The following is a 10,387-nucleotide window of genomic DNA, read 5'->3' as shown; positions in this document are numbered from 1 at the left end:
CCCATTTCTCCTCTGACCCCAGCTTCTAGTGGCGTATTACAGGCCCATGCTGGTCGCCTTTGTACTGTCCCTTTTTTTTTTTTTTTTTTTAATTTTAAATGCACTGGAAGAAGTGTTGTGGACTGAATTGTGTCCCCCCCAGATTCATATGTTGAAGCCCCCCCAGTCCAGCGTGACTGGATTTGGAGATGGGGTCTTCAATGTGGTAATTAGAGTTAAATGAGGTCCTCAGGTTGGGGCCCTAATCTGGTAAGACCGGTGTCCTTACAGGGGACAGGAAGAGGCAGCAGAGATGTGCGGGCCCCGGGGAGAAGCCCAAGTGAGGGCTGTGAGCCGAGAGAGGCCTCTGGAGAAACCGACCCCCCCCCCCAGCACCTTGATCTGGGCTTTCTGGTGTCCGGGACCGTGAGCGCAGTCACCACCCAGCCCGTGGGGCTTCGTTGCGGCTGCCTGAGCTGAGTTAGGACCCCGACTCCGCGTGGCCACTTTAGTAGAACAGCGTCTTGTTTGATGGGACATCGACAACCTTATTGCATTCTGATACCTTCTAGAAAAGTCCTTAAAGTAACATATAAACACAGTTGAAGCCAAGTGGCTCTCAGCAGCTAGAACAGAGAGCGATGCCCGGTTCTACCCTTCCGCGCTGGCACCCCTCTCCTTTCAGGGGACCGCTTTTCTCCCACAAGGGTTTGTTTTCTTTAATTAATAGACTATTTTTAGAGCAGTTTTGAGTTTATAGAAGAATTGAGCATGAAGTACAAGGTTCCCATATACCCTCTCCTGTCCCCTCAATTTCCCTTACTAGTATGTTGCACATGTTACATTTGTTGCCTTTGAGGAACCGATACTGGTACACTAACTCCCATCGGTAGCTTACCTTAGGGCTCGTCCTTGGTGTGGTACATTTTGTGGGTTTTGATAAATGGAGAATGACCTGTATCCACCATTATAGCATCACACAGAGTGGTTTCTCTGCCCTAAAAATCCTCCGGGTTCCGCCTCTTCGTCCCTCCTTCCCTCCCCCCAAACCAGGCAACTACTGATCTCTTGACTGTCTCCATAGTTTTGCCTTTTCCAGAGCGTCCTAGAGTTGGATGTGGCCTTTTCAGACTGGCTTCTTTCGCTTAGTGACATGCATGTAAAGTTCCTGCATGGCTTTTCATGACTTGACAGCACATTTCTTTATTAGCGCTGAATAGTGTTCCATCACCCGGAGGGGCCACAGTTTAGGAATCCAGTCACTCACTGAAGGACATCTCGCGTGCTGCCAAGATTTGGCTGCTATGAGTGGAGCATACATCTTCTAAGAGTTAAGGAAATTACTTTATGTCACCACTAAACTGTAATTATAAAGAATTAACAGTGACTCAGTATATCATTCAATATCCAATTCATATCAAATTTCAACCCAGAATTCTTTCAAGGTCCACACATTGCATTTGGTTGTTTTGCCCCTTTAGCCTTTCATCTAGAACACTTTCCTGCCTTTTTTGGTGTGTTATTTATGACCCAGTTTTTGTTTTTGTTTTTGTTTGGGAAGAGTCCGGAATCAGTAGTCTCACATTGGGAATCTGTTTGATAGCTTCTGGTGGTTTGATTTGGCTAAGTGATGTGCCAGCATAGATGATGTCACAACATCAGCTTTTCCAGCTTTGTTGGTGATAAGCTCTGCCACTTAGATGAGGTGGTGGGGACCAGAGCCCTCCGCTGAGAAGGGACATTTTTCTCTCCGTATGTAATCTGTGGAGGGATCCTGTGAGACCAGGCGAGTTTTTTGCTTTCCAGCAACCATTCACCCAGCGGTTTTGGAACCCACGGATGGTTACTGACTAAACTAATTATTACAGCAGGCGTTGCAAAATGTCCATTTGCTGATTCTATCTCGCTTTGTACGTTTCCTTCCATTTCTTGGAGCCTCACAGCAGAGTCCTGAAGCTTGCAGGATTTTGACATTCATGCTTTTCACGTCTCCCTTTGCTATCTTCCCCTCTCCTGCAGACATTCCTGTGAGGGAGAGGGGAACAGGCAGTACCCGCTGTCTCCCCCAGGGTCAGAGGTACGCAACTAACACCGGAAAACCATCGCTTTTTTGGGGTTGGTTAAGGGTCGTGTGGTCAGGGACGATTCTGGCCTGACAGTTTCACGACCCAGCATGCATTTCACCAGCAGCACCTGAGTCCAGCGCAGCCCCGGACGCTACTGTTCCCTCTTCATAGTCCCTTCTGTTGCATGGGAGATGAATTTGACCAATTTGGCCTTAATTAAATAAATCACAGAGTATTGCATTTGTGTTTTCTGATTTGGGGGTATGTCATTATTTTACATCGATATAGAGTAGAAATCTTTCATTTTATTAACCACACAGTATTCCAGGGTCAGCCTGACCCTGTTTAGTTCTTCTGTTTTTCTTGGGTGTGCGGGCTACCTGGCAGACCAATTTGGCCAGTGGAACTTTCTTTCTCTAAAGAAACTGTGCATACCCCCTTCCTTCAAACCTTTTCCTTTACCGAGGGGCGTGGTTTATCTCAGCAGGTGGTCATTTAAGTAGTTAATAAAATCAAGACTGAGTGAGGGCTGCGGGCTGTGGTTGTGCAGGTGTGTCCTGTGCAGTCTGGGGCACATGTTGCATTATCATATTTGCCAATGGCACTCCTTGGGGTTGTGCAGTGTGTAGTCTGGGGCCCTTACACAAGGAGCCCTGTTAAGAGGCCTTGTTTTCGTAAGTTGAAAACAATGGAATTTTGGAAGAGGGGTCAATTGATTATAGTCCTGAAATTTAGGCGAGCGTATTAGTCACTGTAGGTTTCTTGCTTGCCATCTCAGTGGCCTAACATCTCAGTGGCCTAACACGGTAGTGATTCATTCCTCCCTATGTCCCGTCCAGTGTGGGTTTCAGCAGGTGTGGGCTCTCTACCTAGAGTCATCCAAGGACCCAGGTCTTTGAATCTGGCGGCTGCTAAGTCAGTCCTCTGTGACCTCAGAGTCCTTCATTGGCTCCCCTGCCTGTGGCCACCAGTTGAGGAGAGAGAGTGTCTGGAAATGTGCAGGTGACCTGGGAAGCGCATCTCTCCTCTCCACCTACAGGCCATTGGCCAGAGCTCACTCACTTGTCCCCACCCGACTGCAGGGAAAGCTGGGAAATGTCTCTCTGTGCGGCCAGGTGGAGAAGGCCCTGGGGTTTAGGGCAGGCAGGAGTCAATCTTGCAAAGCTGACCTCTTTTCTCTATTGTGTTTCTTCTCCAGGAGACTTCTTGGCATCATCACGAAAAAGGATGTCTTGAGACATATGGCCCAGATGGCAAACCAGGACCCTGAATCCATCATGTTTAATTAGAAACAAGGTGGCATTTATTTTCAGAAAAACACAACCGTGTCATTTTAAAAGAAATAAACAAATGATATGTTATTATCCTAATGAACGATTGTGCGCTGGGGGCAGTGGAAACAAAAGCTTTGTTGGAAAGGAAAAAGGATAAAACCTTTAAAAAAAAAAAAAAAAAAAGAAACAATCAACCAGTAGGCATTTCATAGCTTTAACCCCTTATGAGTTTCCAGCTGTGTTTCTTAATGAGTTTATTAACCGCCGTCAGGGCATGGGGGTGGGGGTCAACAGTATGGTTCGTACAAGGACACGGAACACAAATGCTGAGTCCAGAAATGTTTGCCCCTCGTTTTAAGGCTGATGTTTGTGAAGCTTTGAGTCCAAAAGGCAAAGGAGTATTGGCCTTGGCGGCATCTTTTATTTCTTGGTTCCTGAAGTGTTGCTGCTATTTCGCTGAATCGGACTAGAGATATCTGCGCTCACTTTGTTGGAAAAGACAAAAGAAATTAAATCGGCACACAGTGAAAGCTGAAAGTTTGCCAGTGGGTTCACTCCCGACCATCCCATTTCTTGCTCCCGTTCTCGGCCCCCTGTTGCGCTTCTCCCATCAGTTTCCGAACCAACATCCAGGGTCTCCTGCGATGATGCGTATGAAGAACCCTTTCTCTGTGCAAGGCCAACACCTTGGGACTGCATGATGAACTCCTGGCGTGTTTAGTGCTGCCCGTATTTCCTCCAACACAAAGGGGTTCATCCTGATTTTGAGGGTGTACACACCTGCTCGTCGTGTTGCATGTGCATTCCTAAATAGTGAGCCATCCAGCACTTTCCATGGGCCATATCTATGTGCTGCCAGCTTGTCGTAAGTGTGCTTTAATTTCCGAACAGCGTACGTGAGGGTCAAAACAGGCTGCCCCATGTTACCACTTATTTTTCCTTTCAGATCCTATTAAATACGGCTGCAGAGAGGGTGAGGCATATGAAGTCTCAGTAGGAACTCCTCCAAATGGATTGCAAGAGAGATACTAAATTGGTTCTAAATCTGTTCCATTATCTTCTCTGTAGGATGCAAAACGTCTGGTGTTAGTGTCTGAGTGTGCACTTTCATGCTTGTACGCAGAACACAGAAGGACAGAGTTAAATCATCGACAGCCAGTTTGAGCACTGGGCTTCTATGTATTGAACTTAATGGTGCACTTGTCTCTTTAGTCAGGACTTCGGTCTTTTCTGGGAGAAGGCCTGGTGCTGTGATTTAAGTCCACGGCGTTCTCGGTGTGAGCCTGGCCGCTGCTCCCACTTGCCCTCTCCCGTCCCTCTGGGCTCTTCCCAGCTGCCTGAGCCGCCCTCACCCTGTGCGTTGTTACCGGATACTGACGGTGCCGGATACTGACGGTGCAGGTGCGCGTTTGGCGGCAAGTAAGAGAAAAAGCCAACGGACAGTGGAGAGTTGCATGAGAAACCCGGGGGTCAGACAAAAGACTCATAGCCTTTGGTATTGTTTCCTGCTGTCCTCCGTCCTCTGGCGTCGTTTATCCCCTGGCTTGCCGCCTCTGAGCCACAAGGTGGTTACTGAGCTGCCGGGTAAGGTGTCTGCTTCCTAGACAGGAAGAGGGAGCAGGAGGCCTGAAACAAGGGGCGGCGCCTGTGTTAGGACAGCAAAATTCCCAGAGAGGCTCAGCTTACCTCCACTGGCTAGAACTCTGTCATATGACTCCCCCCACCGCCCAGCTGCCTGTGAGTGTGGGAAGGAAAGTTTGTAGCTAGACATACCATTCCCTGAATGAAATTTTGATTCTCTTAATAAGGAAGGGGACGGGTCCTGCGGCGGGAATGCTGTCCACTGCATCGGGCGCCATCATCGCGTCCAGGTTGCCGTCCTGCCTGTCTTCTTCTCCTTTTCCTTTTCTTTCTTCCTTTTTTTTTTTTTTTTTTAAAGATTTTATTTATTTACTTGACAGACAGAGATCACAAGTAGGCAGAGAGGCAGGCAGAGAGAGAGGGAGGAAGCAGGCTCCCTGCCGAGCAGAGAGCCCGATGCAGGGCTCGATCCCAGGACCCTGAGATCATGACCTGAGACAAAGGCAGAGGCTTGAACCCACTGAGCCACCCAGGTGCCTGTCCTTACCCCTTTCCTTGCCGAACACTCTAGACACTCGTTTCTTACCTTATAGTTTCCCACCCCTTCTGTCAGATTTGACATAGAACCACCAGTTAGAAGCCATCATTTCTTAGCCCTAATAAAAACCTAGAAACTTCCAGTTGGTGTAAGTAAATGTACTGTTGGGTTCTCTGGGTTCTTAAAAAAGTTAAGTCCAACCATGCTGGCAAACTGGAAGATTTGTTTCTGTGATTGGCTGGTCTCCTCCAAACTAATACCAAATAGCCCCTTCAGCGTGGAAACACCAGTCAGTAGTAGAGAAGTCAATCTTTGTGTCTCTTTTGTGGCCCGTGAGTATCGAGTAACAGATCCTAGTATTAGTGTTGTTGCTGGGGTTTCCATGGAACATACGCAAGTGAAGCCGGGTTCTTCTGAATTTTAAGTCCTAAAAGGTCTTAAAGATGGCTTCGTGGTGTTCCCTCTCACTCCCACGTGGTCTCCCAAAGAGTATCCATTAGTCATAGCCCGGATTTAGATAATCCAGTACGCCCTTTTAGCTGAAATAAAGAGCTTCAGAAGGGAACATGAAACAGTGAACAGGTAGCCAAAGGTCAGTGAAACCACAAAATTTTTTCCTCCTGCAGCCGAGGCCATGGGAGGATGAAGGGGTAGCTTATTCCGGACCAAGGTCACCGAGGGACGTTATGCTGTGTCCTCCTCAGTGCTTATTGGAGCGAGGTCCACAGTTCATGGGAAACCACTGGGAGTGCTACTTGACTCAGATAACCTTGTTTTCCTTCATAAGCCAAACGTCTCATTTGTGGTGGGCTTCGGGCTCTTGGCTCCAGAAGGCCAGGGTCAGATAGGTCGGTAAAGGTCAAGAATGGGGGAGTTGGCAGGGCGGCTCTCTGAAGGATTGCTTCCTTCCTCTGGAGCCCTAACTCCCCTTTGGGGTCCACTTGCCCCCCCACCCCCCGCTGCCCGGCCTGAGGTCTCAGACAAACTTGATGAGGGACCGGCTCCCGAGCTCTTTGTCACTCTTTCTTGTAAAAGTTCGCGGGTAGGGATTTTGCAGCCGTTTGCTGTATCCAGATGTAGAACTTCCCCACTTTACCTAGCAAGAGGAGTACAACTGGGGTGTGGAGGGAAAATAAACGTTACTTAGAATAATGTGGTTTTCTCTTTTTTCAGAACCAAAGCCTTTAGACTTTTATAGAACTTTCTGGATTCTTTCTGAATCAGTGTTTTCATGTAAATAAGCATGAACGCAGAATGGAAAAAGTTCTCCGATGAGAGACATCAGCTTATTTCTTGTTTCTTGCCCTCCCTCTCTGCTATGAAGGAAATGTGTTGTAGAAGGACAGACACCGAATAAAGGGTAGCCCGAAAGGGACTTGTGAATTTCTTGCATTTTTCAGCGCATCCCCTGGGACCGCAGATGTGCACAGGGAGGGCATTAGTGGAAAGGGAAATGTGTTAGAAGCAAATCACTACCCAGTGTTTTCTGTACAACCAGGCGATTCCCAGTTTCTCTATTTAGTCCTTCCCAAAAGACCTTAGAAAGGAGAAGACATCTCAGGAGATCTGTTTGGGGCCCCAAAACGTCACAGAAACTGAAAAATTTGTTTCGCTTAGGTGAGAAGGGGTTACTTGACACCCTCAACACGTGCAAACCTGCTCTGTACTCTGCATCAGGAGCCGAGCCGGCACGAGGACCGGAGGAGGGGCGCCATCCAGTTGCATGCCTGCACCTGTCTGCTTCGTTCCGATTTCACGCGGGCGGCGTTTTCTCACCACCCCACCCCCACCCCCTCCCCGCTCTGAGCCTTTGAAATGAGTTACATGGCGGGAGAGCACGTGTACCTAACTTCACAACACTAACCAGACTCCATCGTAACGGGTGCAGTAATAACTATTTATTTGCCGTCCTAGGTGTGCTGGGAATGAGCCTACGTGCGACTTTTATGCCATCTGTTTGCATTCGGTGTGGGAACGACCACATAGCAATGTGGTGTTTTTTTTTTTCTTCTTCTTTGTAACCCTCTGTGTAAACGTTGGCACCTTATTAAAAATTAAATGTTTGAACTTTACCTTTAAAAATAAAACAAGCCCCGTCCTCGAGAAGCATGTTGTAAATGGAAGAGATACTGATTTCGCAGCATGTTTCTGCCCAGCAGAACCTCTGGAAACCTGATTCCGGGGACAGCTGAAGTTGAAGCCCGATTCATTAAGATTTTCCTGTAGGACAGTGACGTCCGTGTGGTCAGCTTTAAAATCCCTTGGTCTTCGTCCGGAGGCTAACGGCCAAGTAACAGTTCAGACTGGAGCTGTCACATGTCCAAGGATGAGACGAGACCGCTGTCCCCAGGCCGCCCGTGTCTCCGCCCTGTGCACAGACGCTGGCAGGACGGCTTGGACCGTGGCCTAGCACAAATTCTGTTGCCCTTTCAAACTTTTTATTCATTACTTTGGGAATCACAAGAACTTAAAACTAAGTTTGTCTTCACCCACCAGTTGCCTTTTTCTTCTTTTTAATTTTCCAACTTGACAAAAATATCAAGGTCATCCCTTTGATGACCTAGAAGAGGCAGTGAGAGGGAACCCTTCTAATTCCCGAGGGGGCTAGGGAGCCAGACTGGGCACAGCTTAGGGAAGATCATCCTCCGCAGGGGGGCCCAGCAGATGCAAATGTCCTGAGGTGGACAGGACCTTTGCACCTGTCCAAAGGTGCACCTAAGGCCTAACCTCCCGGGGCCCCACAGGGTGGGAGGGTGGTGAGTGGCTGCAGGCTGGGTGGTGCTTGTGGAGAGAGTGTGGGGCATGTGAACTTGGTTTTGTTTTTTTCCCTCGGTGGGAGGCTAACACAAGCAGATGCTTCCAAGTCTCACAGGGCCAGGTACAGACGAGGAGTTTAGAGGAAGGATGTGCTTTGACTTGCACTGTTCGTGAGCCTTCCTGACTGTGATACAGGAGGACCGGAAGCCGGCAGTCCGGCTACGAGGCTATTTCAAATACTTGAATTATGATGGAGGCTTGTCCCAGAGAAGCCTTGAATTCTGGAAACATTTCTGAGGTAGAGCCAACAGATTTGCCGGCGGAGTGGGTATGAAATGGTACAACCAAGTTGCCATTTACTACCATGGGCGAGACTAGGCGAAGAGCTCCGTTGTCCAAGTGCTACACTGGAGATCTTGGTGGGACATTGGAGTCCAGGGTTCAGGGGAATCGTTGAGGTTAGAGATGTAAGTCAAGCCTCTGGCGCATATCAGGGGTATTAGAGCCAGGCCTGGAAACTTCCATGGCCTAAAGATACGCTAAGAGCCAACAACCAATATTCTGACAGAATTTCAACATTGCATTTTCAGGGAGTCCTGCTGATTTAGTGCACGGCCGAGCTTGAGTTCCAGCTCCGCTGCCTTTTCACTGTGTGACATCGTCAAAGGGTTGAACCTCTCGGAGCCTAAATGACCCCATCTCTGTCGAGTCAGCTGTCGCTCCTGACCGGCAGCACAGCTGTGAGAATTCCACAAGAGACACTCTACAGAAGGCTCTTGGCACCGACTATTTCATGTTATGAAGCCCCTCGGGGAGCTTTAGTTGGAAATTAATTTTATGTTGTTTTCAGTTGAATTATAAGACCCCTAACATGAGAAACACAGATCGGGCTAAACACCTGCCTTCTTACCGGCTCTTCCTGCAGTCATTTCCAAAAACGTGAAACAAACAAAAACTCAGATCTCTTAAGGAATGTCACAAAAAATCTCACTGACTCCAAATGTACGGTAAATTTTTATTTATTTATTTATTTATTTTTAAAGATTTTATTTATTTATTTGACGCACAGAGAGAGAGATCACAAGTAGGCAGAGAGGCAGGCAGAGGGAGAGGAGGAAGCAGGTTCCCTGTTGAGCAGAGAGCCCGATGAGGGCTCAATCCCAGGACCCTGAGACCATGACCTGAGCCCAAGGCAGGCGCTTAAACCACTGAACCACCCAGGTGCCCCTAAATGGTAAGTTTTTAGAAAAGAAATCACTTGGTAAGAAATTCCATTTCTCTGTAGCTTTGTATGGGCTCAGAGAGCGGGAAGGCAGAAATGCACATGGGCACCAAACTATTGATTAGCTTAAAATTTGGAGTAAGAGTTCATGAAACACGAGACTGTGCGCAACTTGCTTATTTTCAGACGACATGAAACCCAGTACCACTGCGCCTCCAGACGGAAAAATCTCTCTAGTGTGGTGTTAATGTAGAAATAAGTCTCATTAGTAAAACTCATGAAAGACCAGCCTTCTGTGGGCCTTAGCTATTTCCCCTCAACACACATAGTTAAAAACCAGAGGGGGAAAACAAACAAACAGGATTTGTCCAAAAGGTGACAACCCATCAGTTTTAATTCTGGGAGCTTAGCTAGAGCTAACCAGAACGGCCTTGCCAATAAACATCTGGGTCAGGCAGGCTTTTTCATGAATTGAGACGGGACCAGAAACTTCCATGGCCTCCTGGGGCCATGCACTCTGCCCTAGCGCAGGGGAGCCCGGCACACCCGTCGTTAAAGCCCGTCCCCAGTTCATTGGCAGTTAACTGGCTAGAAAGAAGCTACCATATGTGAGAGCGGATAGGGAACATCTATTTTTGGCAGTTCCTCCACATTGCATTTCATTAAAGAAACGGTCTTTTCTTTCCGAATGAGCAATGAGCAAAGAGCACCTTGTGGGGATTTCCAAACCCCTTCAGTCAGGGTTTGGCTCACAGAGCGGAGGGAGCAATTTCCATGTGATTCCAGTGTTTGTTATGGAACACATATCCCGAAGATTAAACAGCCGCCCTCGATCCAAACAGATTCTGTCAGAGAAATTGGAAACACGTACATAAATTCTCGTCCCGCAGGCTGTGTGTGACAGGTTGGGTCCAGAGGATGCTTGCCGGTAGAACATTCCTTCCTTCTGCCGGGCTCCGTGTTCATTTCA

The 10,387-nt window shown here is 48.0% G+C and overlaps 1 protein-coding gene across 4 annotated transcripts in view; it reads left to right on the top strand.

Annotated features, from left to right (window-relative positions):
• CLCN4 (chloride voltage-gated channel 4) overlaps positions 1–3,409 on the top strand; it is a 58,956-nt gene extending 55,547 nt beyond the window's left edge. For all 4 annotated transcript variants that reach the window (XM_059385777.1, XM_059385776.1, XM_059385775.1 and 1 more), the window contains one exon: positions 3,244–3,409. In XM_059385777.1, coding sequence (XP_059241760.1) covers positions 3,244–3,334 — 91 coding nt within the window. In that variant the 3' untranslated portion in view covers positions 3,335–3,409. The remainder of the gene's footprint in view (positions 1–3,243) is intronic.
• Positions 3,410–10,387: the final 6,978 nt, after the last annotated feature.

Source organism: Mustela nigripes, chromosome X (assembly GCF_022355385.1).
Source record: "Mustela nigripes isolate SB6536 chromosome X, MUSNIG.SB6536, whole genome shotgun sequence".
Lineage (NCBI taxonomy): Eukaryota > Metazoa > Chordata > Mammalia > Carnivora > Mustelidae > Mustela > Mustela nigripes.
Note: the sequence above shows the minus strand (reverse complement) of the source record. Positions and strands in the feature narration are given on the sequence as shown.